Source organism: Pseudonaja textilis, chromosome 1 (genome assembly GCF_049901715.1).
Source record: "Pseudonaja textilis isolate UNSWEBS1 chromosome 1, rPseTex1.2, whole genome shotgun sequence".
NCBI lineage: Eukaryota > Metazoa > Chordata > Lepidosauria > Squamata > Elapidae > Pseudonaja > Pseudonaja textilis.
In genome coordinates this window covers 157,939,674-157,957,389 of record NC_141990.1, presented here as the reverse complement: position 1 = coordinate 157,957,389, position 17,716 = coordinate 157,939,674, and the positions used below count along the sequence as shown (strand labels likewise).

The window sequence follows — 17,716 nt, the reverse complement described above, 5'->3', positions numbered from 1 at the left end:
AAGATGTTGGTTAGCAACTATTCTTTACAAAACAGCTAGCTATGTTTTAATAACCACCTTTTTCACCTTGTGATTCATGAACTGAGATCAAATGGGAGTTGCTGCTTCAGAGAACTCCACAATCGACAATGATCACTAAAATTTATGTTATTACAGTTTTACCCAAGTGAGAACTACTACGCATTATGTCCTGGAATGTGGTGAGTGACGTCCCATGAGTGTTTTGGAAGCCAGTAGACACTATCTTACTTCAGCAGGCATTTGGCGGATAATGTTCTCTTTTTCACTGGAATTGATTTGATGCAAAGATTGGGGGAGGGAGGGTTTTTGTGTGGGAGTACTTTGACATGTTCTGGATATTTATTGTAAATTGATTTGAATCTCACAAGCAAACCTTGTAGCAAACTAGTAGCAAACCTTGTAGCAAAAATAAAGTACGGTTTTCCTGTTTATCTATTTATATGGTCTCTGAACATTTTACTTATTAGATGTCTATGGAGATTCTTAGTCATCCAGGTCATGGTTGTCCCAAAGGTGCTTTTTTCAAAAGGCAACTGGACTTTCTGTTTTTTCTTTGAAGACAACGAAGAAAACAACAAATGAAGCAATGCTGTCATTCCATACATTGCAGGAATATCGGAAAAGCTCAGGAAGATCTCCAGCCAACACAACATACGTGCTCACTTCAAACCCAAGAGTACACTAAGACAGAAGTTTGTCCACCCCAAGGATAAAACACCCAGACACAAACTGAGCAATGTGGTATATGCAGTACAATGCAATTAGCCATGTGCAGATCTGTGCATTCGGAAAACAAAACAATCACTTCATAAAGGCATGGTACAACATAGGAAAAAAAGCCCATCAGGACTAGATTCAACAGTCCATCTGCATTTAGAAGATACAGGCCACATCTGCTTTAGAAGACATCTCTTTTTTTGCCATAGCATTTGCCTTCTAGAACATTCTCTCTTTGGAGATGGAATGGTCCCAATGCTACTGGCTTTGAGCTGAGCTTGGGCCCCAAAGTGTTTTGGAGGACCTGTTTCATGGTTAATTTAATCATTATGATGGGTAATTTATATATAAATGGTTCATGTACTCACAGGATTCTTGTCATTGAAGCGAGTAGGAAGTCTTCTGCCAGGCATCTTTGGCCTATTTGCAGTGGGATGTGATAAATTATCTGAGGTAGGTGATAGATCATCAAAACTTAAAAGTTCTAAAAAAAAAATGAAAGCAGAGAACATAATGAAAGCTCAGGAGATTTCAACTTCTCACATCTACTTTGAGATGTTATTGCCAATAATATTCTACATTCTAGCATGGAAAAGAAATGGAGTATCATTGGGTTAAAAGGATATGCCATCTTTAAAATGTTGAAGAGGCAAGGCCGTGTAGGAGAGAAACTCACAAATTTTTAATGCAGGATAGATCTTTCTTAAAACACTGAAACAGCACGCAATTCAAACAGAGAAGTTACTGAGCCATTTCCCAAGCTCCAGGTTTGTGATATGTCTCCCACTGGACATGACCTTGAAATATCTTTTTTATGCCAATTCATCTCATGTATACCTCTTCATTTGTAATATTTGTATCCTGTTTATACATCTCTATCAAATATATCAAAATTACGCCCACCCAAGCCAATTATACACATCCTTTATTTCACATTACAGACAGACTTCGGCTTATGACAGCAATTGGGCCAAAACTGCCATTGCTAAGCAATGCGGTTGTACTGTAAGGTGTGATATCACACAGTTGTGTCAATTAGCAGTGGCAGTTCCAGCAGACCTGGTTGCCCTAATTAAGTGAGGATTTCATGTGATCCTGCTATTTCTGAGTTTCTGCTGGCTTCTCCACTGAATTTGTTTGTGGGTACTTGGCAGGAAACTTCAGAAATTGCGATCATGTGACTGCAGCTTGCTTCAACAATTGCAAAGCAGGTGGAGCACCAAGATCACAATTATGTGACCACAGAGATGCTGACAGTAATAAGTACCCCTTATTCAGCACCGTTTAAACTCTTGTTGAACGAATGGTGGTAACCTAAGTGTCATCTATATACTCACAATATCTCCTTACTCTCAGACAGTGCTAGTTACATTACTGATCCCAATTCATAAGTTTCATATAGAGTCCTCCATCTAACAATTTTTTCACAGTACTACATCCCTCATACATTCTTTCATAGCGGCAGCAAGAAGAGAGTAGAGATATCCTAGAGTACATATAATCCTCATTTAGTGACTGCAACTGGGACCAGTAACTCCGTGGTTAAGCAAAGTGGTTCCTAAATGAAAAATAATGCAACCACAACTGTACAGGACAATGCATACACTAACTTTCTGTCAAAAACGTGACAGAAAGGGGGAAGTTGTAAAGGTCAAAAATCCTGATATTGATCCCGAATTAATTTTAGCACTACTGTAACTGTGAATAGACGTTGTCCAGGCAATCACTAAGTGAGTACTATCTGTACTGATTATTTCTTTAAATTTCTATTTCACAATTGTACAAATGGCTAAGAGGGCCCAAACTAAATTCTCATTTCCTGACACTTGATTTATCAAAAGTGCTTTTGATTAATTGAAACGAGGAGCCTCATAATTATAAAAAAGGAAATGAAGTCCCTATCAAAAGATAACCTTTCTTTGCATAAATATAACGAAGGGCTCATTACTATTACTAAGGCTATTAACTATATAAAACAAAATCCCAGGAGAGATTATATAGATCTCATATCAAGACTACCAGAACAAAGTAGAAAATGAGTTCTAGAATCTTAAAAGGACCAAAAAGCAAGTGTAAGAAAGTATCTAGAAAACAGATCATTAGACTGATCTGATGGCGGGCTGACTGCTCCAGTAACAAAGTTCCACATCAGCACCTCTTTGTTAAATAACATTCATCAGAACATCTTCATCCACAGGAGAGATAGATATTCCTAGCAAACTTATTCAGATTAATTTTGCATTTGTATTCTACAATAATTTCAAGAATATTTTTAAATGGAACCCCATGTTCAACATTATGGAAAAATCTAAACAGAAGGCTACAGAAGTGTGGATAATTAAGGTAGGGTTACAGTTGGAAGATTATGTTTAGCTGATAAACACAGTACTGATATCTAATCCTCTTCAGCTAATATACCCTTCAACAATCGTAGAAAAGGGAGGCAAGGACCACAGTAATCAGCAGTAAATTCATCTATCCGCAAGACTGGTTGGATTCAAGTTCCATTGCTACTTAATGTATTGAGGATATGGAGATGTTGGGAGGATATTAAATGCTCTATGTGAGGAAGTGAGACCCTTTGGTTTTTACCCTAGGTAAAAACTCCTACTTTAACTCTTTGGAGTACTGTCTAAACCAAAAATTGAAGGATCTGACTTTGATCACCGTGAACATCTGCTGAGATGGTATACAGGAGGACAATCAATATTCAACAACTTATCACATATTGGCATCAAAATTGGTTCAGGCATTACTCTTAAAACTATTTTTTAAACTGGACATGTAAGACAAAGTTTTGTACAGACTGTGATTGGAGTTGAGCACGCTTCAACTTCATTCAACTCTCTTAATTTGGATATAAAATTTAACTTAACTAAGCAGTTTTGTGCCAATGTTATTCTTTCTGGTCAGTTCAATTCTTTCTGCCATCTGAATATGAACTTAAGGTTCAACAGTATAGTTTTCAATCAAACTTTTGTGTGTGTTCTTTTTGCTTGGAGTGTGTTTTAATCTCCATATTGAGTAAATAGGCACAAAGTTAAAACAGAATTAACCCCCCATGTCTATGACTTTTAAGAACAGCAAGGCTAACGATTTAACAAATATTAAGAAACGTTTATTGTCTTTCAGTTAAGAAAGGCCTTTAGTGCATAAATTTTACAGGTCTGCCACCCAGCTGAGTTTTACTTATTAAAATAATGTAATAATGCATATGTATGGATCATTTACAGTTCCTCCTCTACCTGTCAGACTACTTCTACCAAAGCTTTTCCCCACTGTACAACTGCTTCACCTGAACAGTTCTGTAATAATATAAGCCTGCTATCAAACCAATTTTCTTTGCCTGGTTTAATCACTTAACTGGGACTACTTCAGGATTACACCTGCTAGCCTACCATCACCAGCATCTGCTGCTTCTACTATGTCAACCATTTAACTTTGAGAGCTCCTTTCTCCTGATGCCAGCCTGTTTCTGTGCTACTGTACTGCCAAGGCCTATCATTCTGACACTTAATGATGCACTAGATGGGCCACCTTTATGCTTTTTTATATTTAGCAGAGTCTTTTTTATACTTAAGATGACCCATCTAGGCAACCTACAAAAGACTGTATTTTGCTCCTGGATATACCACCAGTGAATCACTGCCTTGTTGTGGTGAAGAGATTAAGAAAAGGTGGCAAAATTACATAGAAGAACTATACAAGAACGAGCTTAACATCCCTGATAACCACGATGGTGTGGTCACTGACCTCGAGCCAAATATCCTAGAATGTGAGGTGAAATGGGCCTTAGGAAATCTGAGCAATAATAAAGCTAGTGGAGGTGACAGTATTCCAGCCGAGCTATTCAAAATCTTAAAAGACAATGCAGTAAAAGTGCTACACTCAATTTGTCAGCAAATTTGGAAAACTTAACAATGGCCACAGGATTGGAAAAGGTCAGTTTACATTCCAATTCCAAAGAAGGGCAGTGCCAAAGAATGTTCAAAGTACTGCACCACTGCACTCATTTCACATGCTAGCAGTTATCTCAAAATTCTACAAGCTAGGCTCCAGCAGTATGTGGATCTAGAACTACCAAGATGTACAGGCAGGATTTCGAAGAGGCAGAGGAACTAGAGATCAAATTGCTAACGTACACTGAATCATGGAGAAAGCTAGGGAGTTCCAGAAAAACATCTACTTCTGCTTCACTGACTATGCTAAAGCCTTTGATTGTGTGGATCACAACAAATTGTGGCAAGTTCTTAAAGAGATGGGAGCACCAGACCATCTTATTTGTATCTTGAGAAACCTACAATATATGCGAGTCAAGAAGCATCAGTGAGAATTAGATACAGAACTACTGATTGGTTCAAAATTGAGAAAGGAGTTTGGTGAGGCTGTATACTGTCGCCCTGCCTATTTAATTTATATGCAGAGCACATTATGAGAAAGGCAGGGCTAGATGAATCATAAATTGGAATTAAGATTTCCGGGAGAAATATCAACAACCTCAGATATGCAGATGATACCACTCTAATGGCAGAAAGTGCAGAGGAACTACAGAGCCTTTTAATGCAGGTGAAGGAGGAGAGTGCAAAAGTTGGCTTGAAACTCAACATTAAGAAAACTAAGATCATGGCATCCGTCCCTCTTAATTCCTGGCAAATAGATGGGGAAGAAATGGAGGTAGTGACAGATTTTATTTTCCTGGGCTCTCACTATAATAAAGTTAGGTGGGATTATTCAATCTACCTTTGGATTATGGGTTTCCTGTTTTATTCTTAACACTGGTACACCACAGGATTGCGTGTTGAGTCCTTTACTCTATACTCTTTATGTGCTTGACTACATTCCTACTCACACTAGAAATACTGTTACTAAATTTGCAGATGATACAACAGTGGTGGGACTCATCTCCGGGGGATGAGTCTGCCTACTGAGATGAGGTGGATCGATTGCTTTTGTGATGTGGAGACAACAACTTGGTCCTCAACACCAATAAGACCAAGGAGCTTATAGAGGACTATAGAAGGAACAGATCAGACATCCAGCCCTTGCTTATCAATGGAGACCACGTGGAGCAAGTGGCCAGTTTTAAGTTTCTGGGTGTTACCATAAAAGATGACCTGACCTGGGGTGCTCACATTGCAGCACTGATCAAAAGGCCCAGCAGAGATTATACTACCTGAGACTTCTCACAAAACAACTGAATCAACCGCAGCACCATGGAGAGTATCTTAACTTACTGCACCTGTATACGGTTTGCCAATTGCACAGTGGAAGATAAGACAGCACTCCACAGGGTTAATGTCATTGCCCAGAAGATCATTGGTTGCCCTCTGCCCTCTTTGGAAGAGCTTTATAGCTCCCACTGCCTAAGAAAGTTCAAAACATTCTCAAAAATCCATCTCATCCTGGGCACCTTTTTTTTGAACTATTATCATCTGGCAGATGGTGCAGGATAATAAAAACAAGGACAAAATAGGTTGAAAAACAGCTTCTATCCCAAGGCAGTAACTCTATTGAATTCTACTGTATAGTGCAATATTAATGCAATATCAGGGGTTTTCAGTTCAATGTATAGAATATGGAGGATGTATGTGTTTATTTTGAGTCATAATGTACACTGAAGATGGTATTTAATTTTATTGTACGATCTGCAATGATAATAAACTATACTAAACTAAATTAAGCCACCTCTGTCTAATCCAGTGATAGTAAACTTGTGACATGCCACAACATTTTGAGTGACGCACCACTTTTCATCAACACCTGAAAACAACTATTTTCAAAAGCACACCCATTCCTGCATGATTTTTGAAGACTGCATGAGAATAGGGTGTGGTTTCGTACAACCTCCAGATCTCTGAAAGTTGTGCAAGACTGGGGCATGCTTTCACACAGTTTCAAAGATTGCATGGAACAGCATTCTTCAAAGCCACTTCAGGAATGAACGATCTGTGTAACCTGAGCTACCTTAGGTAGCCTGCAGGGACCTGTAAGAAAGAAAATTAACACTGCCTGAAGGTAAGTCGTGTGTGGCAGATACAGTGAATCACACACGATTGGACTATATTTTTTAAAAAAATAAATGAATGTGTAAAGAATTGTTTTTCTTTTATTTGAGTGTGTGTGCGCCTGTGCGTGACACACCAGCAGTCAGGTTAGGCATTTTTAGAATTTTTGACAAGCCAAACCATCTTTGTCAAGATATTGAATTCTGTTTAAAAAAAAGCATGTTCCATCTTCTAGTCCAGAAAGATTTTATTTTTAAAATGGAAAAGAAAAAATTTCAGCACAGTATTAAGCTTATAACCAGAAAGAGGCTGTTGAGCTGTCCTTTCCAACTGTGCTACCTTTGTTTTAAAGCACACACAAGAAGAACATTTAAATATATATATTGCAGTGAAACTCTTGAGCCTGAGTGAGCTGTCATTTGAAGAATATTACTTCTGCTATTTTCATTTCATTCTGCCAAAATGGAAAATGGGCAGGCATTTTAATATCTTCCAAATATAGCCTAATAAAAATGCCTTTAAAACAGAATCTAGAATTAGATTGAATTCAATTGCCCTCGAATCTGGAAGCTAGAAAATCAAATCAGATTTTCAAAATAGTCAAAAAAATAATAAAAATAATCAAAAACTGAATATCCAACCTGGGATAGACTGGTGGGGTTTAAATTATGGAGTTTTCAACTGTGTATTTTTAATGCTGTATCCTACCTGGAGTCACTGTGTAAGTTGGACAGCTATATAAATATGTTTAATATAATAAATAAATACATTCAAATCAAATCAACTGCCAAGCTTCAAACCAGCACTCAGAGTACAATTCAGCTTTCCAGTCATTTAATCCCTTATTAGACAACCCATGATCCCTTGGATTATCATTTCAGAGATATTTATTTCTCAGATTCTTCAATGCCTATAACAATGACAGAATTCCTAATGTACTACCTTCCAAGATACATACATTCAAAGATGTATCTGCTTTGAAAATAGCCCAGGTAGAACTGTATACCACTGTGAAATATCTGCATAGGAAATGTTTTCTGACATTTTATATTATGTCATAAACTGTTTTATGATAATTTTTAATGTCATAATTTGTTTTATAAAATTTGCCAAATATCAATTCCATGGGAATTATGGATCCAGGAATTTGGACACATTCTGTAAGTTAACTCATTTGAGGTATCTTGGTTCAAAACTTTAACCTTAGACTGTCTGTCTATTGACCTCACCCCTTTCCTAAGAGGTCTGTAGGGGGTGTGCATAAGCGCACCAACGTGCCTACCATCCCTGTCCTATTGTTTCTTTTATATATTTTTTTATTTTTCTTATATGTATCCATGTATTCATAACTATGTTTTTACTTATACCTATTATCTTATAAGCAATTGACAAATAAATAAATAAAAACGTGTTGCCCTATGATGCATCATTTTGCTTAGGGAACAAGATTTTTACTGGTGTACAGCAATTGGCTTTACTTGATTGAAGACTGTAAAATAAAATTAGATTACACTGTTACCTAATATATATTATTAAAATATACTATTACTATTAGAGAAAGATAAAGTAATACAACAGTTTGTCTACTACAAGGTAAAACATCAAAGCCTTTTCATGGTCTATGTTCCATAATTTAAACCCTAGCCTTTTCTTGTTGCCTTTCCAAGTTAATGGATCTTGATGGCCTTGGGAGGTAGCTGAATCATAATTATATATTATTCTCTCAAGCTTGGACACCACTGGTTTCTGCCATTCCAGCTTTAGCCACAAATACATTATTTTTACATTTCTTATTTATCGTTGCAACCACATGAATGGTTGCACAATAAATCTGACACAGGTAATCCTCAACTTACAACTTCAAATGGAATCTCGGTCATTGGGCAAAGTAGTTAAGTGAGACACCACACATTCACTTTATTGAACTACCACAATCTCAGCTCTCCCAGTTGTGATAATTTAATGGAGTGCTGGGAGAGGGCACAGGCCTCCCACTGTATCCTGGAGGCCCAGGATCTCTCCCTACCCTCTCCCTACCCTACCAGGGAGACAATAATTAAATTTGGTCCATTCCTCTAGTATACCAAGGGAGGAGAAATTCCCCGGCATGCTAGAAGAATAGAACGCAAATCTGATAAAAACACTAACAAATGTCAGCATTCTAAAAGGCCCAGAATAGTATTTGTCTGATAGTATTTCCCTTCTGGAAGGGCGGAAACACTGGCATTCACTAGTGTTTTCCCTTTCAAAGGTGAAAACACTTGTTAGCATTTTCCCCTCCAGAGGGGGTGGAAACACTGGTGTTTTCTAACTTCTTCCCCTCTGGTGTAGCAGAAATGATAATGTACACTAGCATTTTCCCTTCCAGAGGAGAAAACGCTAGTGAAAGCAAGCATTCTGAAAGGCTCAGAATGCTTGTGATCACTAGTTTTTAGAGGTCCGTTCCTCTAGCACACAGAATAATTTCCTCTTCCTGCGTAGCTGGGAATCAAAACTAAGGTCCCTTCTGTTTGCATTGATTTTCTGGATTTTCTTCCCCAGTGACTTTCTTGGTAAACTGGCACAGAAGGTTGTAAATGGTGATCACAGGGCATTTGGTCATAAAATGCAAACAGGCTGCAAGCACCTAAAATACAACCACATGACTGTGAGGGGTACACATGGTCCTGTTTTGTAACAGTCAAAAAAGTGTTTTATGGCTGTAAAGAATTTGTTCCAAGGCCATAATGACTGTGAACATCAAATGATTAGTTATAAGGCAACCACTGCCTTTAATTTTACCTTGACACAGTACAAATTTATTTAATGAGGCAAGTTATATTATGAAATAACAGGTACAAAAAACCCTGAACTATTAATAGCAATTACATAGTAGGCAGAAGTTCACAAACTTACTGTTACTATAAATTTGCCCCAACAACAGTACAGTTTATCTCCTCTTCCTGCTAAATCTTGTTATCCTTTGCCAGTCACCCATGTTCAAAATCAGAGCACTTACATATCTTATTTTGCATTTTAATGAAGTAGTTGCCTAGTAACTATACCAACTAACCATATGCTGGAGAGCTAAAGAATGCCTTACTCACAATGCCCCTCCCCTCTTTGGCCTTAGCCATACAAAATAGGAAAAAAGGGGCATTCTACTATTACCAAAATTTACCTTTTATGCAGTAATGTTATAAAATCACCCAAATATAACATTTTTCATTTGATACAGTTTAGTGTAAATTCTTGAAAACATAAACACATTAGTTTAAAAAATTATTTAATAATATTCAAGAATAGAAATTTAGGTTCAAGAATTAATATGGAACAAAGGATGTGGATTGCTATGTAGAAAGTCTCTTACCAAAATGGAGAAGGGGAGGGTAATTTCCTGACACGTAAGAAGGGAAACATGGCAAACAGGATAGGAAACAAAATCTGGAAAGAAAAGTCAAGGAGAGGAATATCTAGAAAAGATTTTGAACCAAAAAAGGCATCTTGCAGGAAAAATATGGCAGCATTATCTTCAACACATAATCAGGACACTGTTATTTTAGCAACATCCATTCAATTCATTCAGGGGAAGAATCTGTGCTATTTTATTAAAATATGCCAAACTGTTCTGGGTGCATTTCTAACCACAGTAGCTGACTGGATCCATGATACTCTTTTTCCAGAAGTGTTGAAATTCAGCCATCTCTAAATAAAGAAGTAGATGACAGGGATTTTTTATTTCTACTTATTAAAGTATTACATGCATCTTCCAAAAGCACATCAAAGCTTTTCTGCTAGCATTTGGATTCTTGATTCCCCACAAATAGAAAATTTCACTATGCAAACTGAAGTCCTGTCCCATAGTGCTGAACAGAATCCATGCATGTACACAACATCAAAAACTTACAGAAATAAAGAACTTAAGTATGAGTATTTGTAACATTTATCTCAACTTTAAAAAGTTGGACTTAACTAAAATGAATGCCTCGTTTATAATTTATTAATTGGAATGCCTGGAAGACTGAATTAGTAGAGATTAGTAGTTAAAGTAGTTAAAATGTTAACAATACCAACAAAATGTTTACAAAAGTTACAAAGATATATTGTAGACTAGGAGCAAGATTATATAACAGTTTAAGAATGAAAAGGAAATATTTATATTGTAATACACAATGGGAAAAATAGCAGGAAAGAAACTACTGAATGACATTTGATAGCAATCCATTATTAAAAACTATTCAATTGCATGACCCAAATTATTCCTTGGGTCATGTATTAGGGAGAGCAATGCCTGCCAGATAGGCAAAACTTACCTATTTTATAACAGAATTTAATTAATAAAAGCAGAGTTAGCTGTTTAAAAGGTTTTATCTATAGTATGATCATTGGTGCCTGATACTATCATGAGAATGATTAAAGTATTTAAATGCCATATCTGTATACTACTAACATTCTCGTGTCTGTTTGTAACTTTGTTAACCTTTAATTGGGCAATTTTGGAAAGTGAATGGCAACAATGATTGAACCAAGGAACTGACTCCTATGGGAATTAAATATGGGAAAATTGTGGATGCTTCAATGCCACAATACCAACAACACTTCCCCAGAAGCCCATAGGTTGTGTGGCAAAAGGAAAGATTGTATTCCCACTCTCTTTCTCATGTTCCTCTGGCCCCTGTGCCCAATTGGCTGAATGGCTATTGGCTGTGTTAAAAGTGAGGCCAAAATCTGAAATCTCTTAGCAGCAGTGGCAGAAAGGGAAGAATGAGGGAATGACTCTGGAATGCCTGCTACAAGGTAATTGGAGATTAATTGGAGATTAGTTGGAGATTTCCCTAAGCCTACATTCTGGAAAGAGGAAGGACAAGGGAGGGACTGATGTGCCTGCTGGTAAGGTAGGACTGGCTGGGGAGGAGCACTGGCATTGATGGATGAGCCCCCTTCTTCTCCTGCAGGGAGGAGACCCTTGGGCACAGACCAGAATGGGGAGCAGGGGTTCAGTTGCTGTTGCGGTCTGTGACTTTCTTGGTTTCCTCTCCCCTCAGCAGTGGCAGGCAATTGATTGGAGGAAAAGGAGGCTTCACCAGAACTCTTCTCAGGGTTGTGAGGTGAAGGGGAAACTGTTCAAGCCTATATTATATGTGGAAAGAAGAGTGACCCAATACATCATGGGTTGCCTAGTATTTTGTTATATACAGATATTATATAGGAATGAGGCCTGTTGCTTTATTCCTCTGAAGGAAGAATCTCTCTCCAAAAAACACTCCCACCACAGGTGCCGGTGCCTGTAGAACTACTATCTACAGGTAGTTCTCGACTTACAACCACAATTGAGCCCAAAAGTTATGTTGCTAAGCATAAGACATTTGTTATGTGAGTTTCGCCTCATTTTTGACCCTTGTCGTCACAGTTATTAAGTGAATCACTGCAGTTAAATTAGTTGTTAAGTGAACGTGGTTTCTTCATTGACTTTGCTTGTCAAAAGGTCACAAAAGGTGATCATGTGACCCCGGGACTGCAACTGTCATAAATATAAGTCAGTTGCCAAGCATTTTAATTTTGATCACATGACTTTGGAGATGCTGCTATGGTCATAAGTGTGAAAAACGGTCATAAATCAATTTTTTCAGTGAAAAACTTTGAATAGTCACTAAATCAAATCTTATAAGTTGAGGACTAGCTGTACATTTTGCCTTAAGCTCAGTTGGAAAGGACATTATTGAGGTTTAGAGCAGAAGACAGCAATCCAGTCAGGTGTCGAGCAAGTCAGAAACCAGAAATATTTAGTAGGAAAATTAATAAATATTTACACTACTGCACTCATAAAACTTCAGTCCTTTGTACACATTCAAATTGGATTAATATATGCATATAATATATACATATCAATATACCAAATATTATTTATTTATATATATATATATATATATATATATATATATATATATATATATATATATATATATATATATATATACCAAAATTGTTCATTTTTCCAAATATTAAAATAGATTATAAGTATACTGCAAATATGTACAAATCAAAAGTTATCAGCACTATTGCTAAAGTAGTAAATGATGTGTGCCATTGACATTACAGAACGCACACACACAGCAGCAAATCCTTTAAAATGATATTGGAGTAATCTAAACAGCAGTTTTATAGGGTTGTCTTGTAGAAAAATTGTTTCACTAGGATAAAATGTGTGTGTGTATAAATAAATACATGGGGGAAAGGAGAGGAGAAAGGAAGTTAACAAGGCAAATCAATTTCACTTTATAAACTGAGCAAAAAAACCCTACACCCGAGTACATGGAGATTAGGGGATTTCTTTTTAAAGAAAATAATTTCTTGTTTAAAGAAAATATACTTAGAAATATAAATGCGCAGATATAGCCAGATAGATTATGTACCACATCCCTTTAAGATAATAGATGATTTATAGCCCTGTAATTATTGGAACCTGTGTCGCATGAAAGAAGTTGTTTTCATGATTCTCTACAAACCCTTTTTAAGCTTGTCCAGGCAAACAGAGTTTTAGAACCCAAAGATGTATAGAGACAAAACCTGTTGCTTATATCTCCCTGGATCACTCTGGGAAATTCAGGTGAACTTTTCACACAAACATCCCCAATCAGACTGAATAACACTGGAACTGCAATAGTCAGAAATATCCCACAATTTCAACCCTATATGAAATCCTCAAAATCCGCACCAGGCCCAAAATCACAGAGAAAGCTTCCATACCTAAGGAAGAACTAGAAACTGGGCCTTCTTTCTCTTAGTCCAGCACCTTAACTACTACACTGCCCTTGTGCTCTAATGAAAATAAAGATTCTGAAGGAAATACCAACTCCAACTAATAACTTAGTAACTATGAAAGAAGCTTTGTGCTTTGCTTCAGTATTCTGATTTTGCTTTGCTAATATGATTCAGTTTATTCCTACTGGACCCTCAATTTGCTTATCAGATACTAATTTATTCCGCTGACTTCTGCAGACCCCTCCTGTCATTAGCATAAATAATGGTAATACAAAACCTGTGAACTATTTTAAAAAGCGTAAGATATTGTAAATCATTCCTTTTTAAATTTTACATGCACTGAACTTTAACAAAATAGATGCTTGAGACCTTCTTTTGAAGCACAATAAAATAATAGAATGAGTTCTATAATGTGAAAGCATTTATTTTAATGATTCTCTTTTCTTAAAAAATGCATTATACAAAAACATTTTTCCCATTATCTACTTGAAATGTTAACTTTTAATGGACATAAGCATTATCAATAGTATACAGTGCACCTCATTTCAGCTTTCCAATTATTGGAACAATTCCAAAATAAATTAATAAACAAAGAAACAAAGAAATTCCAAAAGGCTGTAGAGTCTAGTTGAATAACTATTTTTAAATAGTTCCAAAAGTCTGAGGTGGGGAAAATCTTGCAGTATTTTTAAAAATGAATATTTATTATGCCATAAGCAAGACGAAGTCCACATATGGAGATGGTGGACAACATCTGGAATTTTGAAAGGACAGAAACATCTGCAATTGAGAGTGAAAGCAATGGTGGATAAAAGACATCTATCAAAAGGCACACTTCAGGGCACTCTTTTTCAAGGCAGATGAGTACGTATCCAAGTAATGCACTGTGATGCAACCATCCATTATTTCTATTTTCTAACAATGCCTAAGGGATCCTAGGAGGTGATCAAAAGTAGCCTTATGATGATAGAATAATGCTAGAGCTGTCTGCTTTGCTGCAAGACAATTTCCTCTTTAAATTTGCCACTAAAAGTATAGAAAAAAGTACGAAGGGATTCTGAAGGCCATGAAGGGAAGTAGTTCAGATGCACTGATACCTATAGGTCCTTCTGCTACCAACCTCTATCACAGAGCTTTTCTACAACTGAATCCACTAGTATTCCTTTCTGAATAAATTCTTTATTCTTTATTGTGGTTTATTCTAATACTGTGTAGCAGAAAATTGAGATTCCTTATGTATACTTTTCAAATTTACCTGTTTCTTTCAAGTTCCGTAGTGCAGCTGAGTCTACCTCTACTAATTTTGATTTCAATGGTAACTGTTCAGAGTCTATCTTTGGTTTCACTGTTGGCTCAATTTCGGACTTTGGCCTCCAGGATGCAATTTCCCCATTTATCCTATGTTTGAAAGTTAAATAATGTTATCACAAATTAAGGAAAAAATAAAACATGTAACAAAATCTTTATATATGCTTTTACAAAAATTACATCAGTTTCTTCAAGAAATCAGTTTTTCAAATTGTGAGTTAGAGGCTGAGATATATGGAGAAACGCACTTCTTACACGTAGGTTTCCTCCTTCAGTTCTCTTTTATCTAACTGTTACTACAACTTATGATTTACACACTCAGCAATTTATGGTTTCAACATACTTTTGGGAAATAAAGTAGATAAATTATATTTCACTATCTGCATGTTTGAGCAAATAACAATAAAGAAAACAAACTGAGATGGCAGAAACAAGTGTGAATGTAAAAACTTATAGCATGTCCTCCCAATTTCAAAATGATTCTTTGGTAGAAAAGGATTATAAAAGGTAAAGAAAGATGCATTAATAGTTTGCAATATAGTTACATATGCAATTCTTATCATGTTCAGACTTTGTCTCACAGCAATTTAAAAATGGCATGTCAAAGAATTTCATGCACAAAATAAGATACTTACTTAGAAACTGATGGTTGCAAAACTGTTTTATCTGGCCATTTTGAAAGCAACATCCCACCTTTTAATATGCTATTAGCCTTGTTTGGAGGGACAGGTTTTTTTGGTGGTACTTGGGGAGCCACTGGTTTAGGTATCTTCTGATCCAACACTGGTTTTTCATCTGGCAACAAGTGAGAGAATAATATAACAATAAAAATAATGCAGAAATAATTTATGAAAGTTTCTTCCATGGGCATAGGCGGCTCTGAACAAATACCCCAGTTTGCATTCTGAAAGCAATTTCAAATAGGACAAAGACAAAAACAGCACATAGATGAATCAAGACCAAGGAATCTTCCTTCCTTCCTTTAGTTTACTTACTCAGGTTCATACATCTGCAACAAACTGTTTTTAAATGGATAAAAGTGGAATCCAGCATATTATCCATAAACTCTGTAAAATATTAACTTTCCCTGGCCACAGGATTTATTAGCAACATTTTTTTTTTTTGCAGAAAATCATGAATTTATATTCTTTAAAATGTATGAGAGCCAGTCTGGTCTAACGGTTAAGGCACCAGGAAACTGAGTTCTAATCCATCTTTTGGCAAGAAAGCTGGCTGGGTGGGTTTGGGCCAGTCTCTCTCTCAGCTCAACCCATAGGGTTGTTGTTGTGGGGAAAAATAGGAGATATGTTTACCATATCGAGTTATTTATAAAAGTAATAAAGGTAGGAAAAACTCTAAAAAATCTGTCTTGGATGGAGTTTAATTTTTTTTTATTGCCAACAAAATAAATTTTATACAACTCTTGGTTGCTTTAGAAAATCTATTTTTAATCTACATATGTCTATAAATGCTGAACAACATTTATAGTTAGTGTTTGCTATTTCAGGGATACACATATAGTTTTAAAATTGTAAGTATTATATGATGTTTTCCTATTAGCTCTTTTCTAACCACTCATATGCTTAATTTATACTAAAGTTGCTTTTTTTTAAAAAAAAACTACAGTCCTGAACATCTATGTTTTTAGTATCAGGGGATAAACCTGATCTTACCTTTTTCTTCATTCCGGAGATGAGGAAACTTCTTCTCCACAGGCAGATCAGCCTTAGAACCTACAGATTAAAAATCATACTGCTTTAGTAGAGAAACTACTGCATGATAATACTAAAATGTATTGTACATCTATCAAATATGTGGCAGAACTAGAAATCCAATTAGAAGTGCTGACTAGCACATGAATTTTAGCCCTTAAGAACAAGAATTGTTTTATGGTTTAGCCTTTTAAAATTTATATAATTGAATGTATCATTAAAAAGATTTTAAACTATAGGAGAAAAATAGTTATACACTATCGCAAGGAAGTTTGTTCAGGATTATCTCATTTGTACTTATAGAAGTCATGAATTCATATATATAAATTATTGTATAAGTAAGTCACAATTAATATGAGTTTGAATAGTGCACGATTTGATTGTAATTTATCAAAAGGCTGTGACTAGCATATGAGCAGTTACCACTGAGATTGTAGATATGAATCTTTGTGTGCGCAAAATACAGAAGAGGACGTTTTCTACTTGAGAAAAGCTCAGAAAAGAAAATGCTCATTTTGAAGAAATACAGCAGAATACAAGATATACCATGTATACTTTGGGTATGGGCTTACTCTCTTTTGCTGTTAGATAGTGTTTCATGAATAAACATATAAAATATATTTAGAATTTTTAGTGGTGATTTCTGTTGAACTGGAACCAATTGTCTTATTTTCAGTGCAACTATTACTTTGGTGAAATCCCATTTCATGGATTTTGTTAACTGCACTGAGACCTATAGTATCTGTATACATAGCAGAAGGTGATGGCTCGCAAGAAGTCACATATTGTTTTCAATAATGAATTCTCTATGTTTCAATACCCTTTAGGTATGAATGGATTTCATCTGATAGGCAACATCTTAAAAAACAATAATTCTGATTGATACATTTTTTCACTCAAAATAGATTAATAATTTCCAATCAACTACAGTCTCTTTTGCAATTATGGTTAAATAAAACCCTATCTTACATACCTTGACTTTTTACAGGAGGTGGTGGTTTCTTTGGCTTCTGCAAAGAGAACAAAATATAATAACTAATATTCATGCCAAGAATTTCTTGAATTAAGATCCAGAAGGCAACAGGTAACTTGATTGTACTCTCTATAAATTACTGGTGCAAGGATTACAAATACCGTATATACTCGAGTATAAGTCGACCCGAATATAAGCCGAGGCACCTAATTTTGCCACAAAAAACTGGGAAACTTATT

General features: G+C 35.9%; 1 protein-coding gene across 2 annotated transcripts in view; it reads right to left on the bottom strand.

The window, feature by feature from the left end:
- Window positions 1-17,716, bottom strand: part of CD2AP (CD2 associated protein) — a 74,037-nt gene that overhangs the window by 8,195 nt on the left and 48,126 nt on the right. Inside the window, exons 10-14 of one of the 2 annotated variants that reach the window (XR_015740681.1) lie at window positions 17,478-17,514; window positions 16,466-16,525; window positions 15,428-15,587; window positions 14,740-14,882; window positions 1,103-1,222 (exon numbers count right to left, since the gene is read on the bottom strand). Coding sequence is in view for 1 of the 2 variants with exons in the window: in XM_026707824.2 (XP_026563609.1) it covers window positions 1,107-1,222; window positions 14,740-14,882; window positions 15,428-15,587; window positions 16,466-16,525; window positions 17,478-17,514 (516 nt within the window). In the remaining variant the exon portion in view is untranslated. The remainder of the gene's footprint in view (window positions 1-1,102; window positions 1,223-14,739; window positions 14,883-15,427; window positions 15,588-16,465; window positions 16,526-17,477; window positions 17,515-17,716) is intronic. The other variant, XM_026707824.2, reaches the window with a different exon arrangement.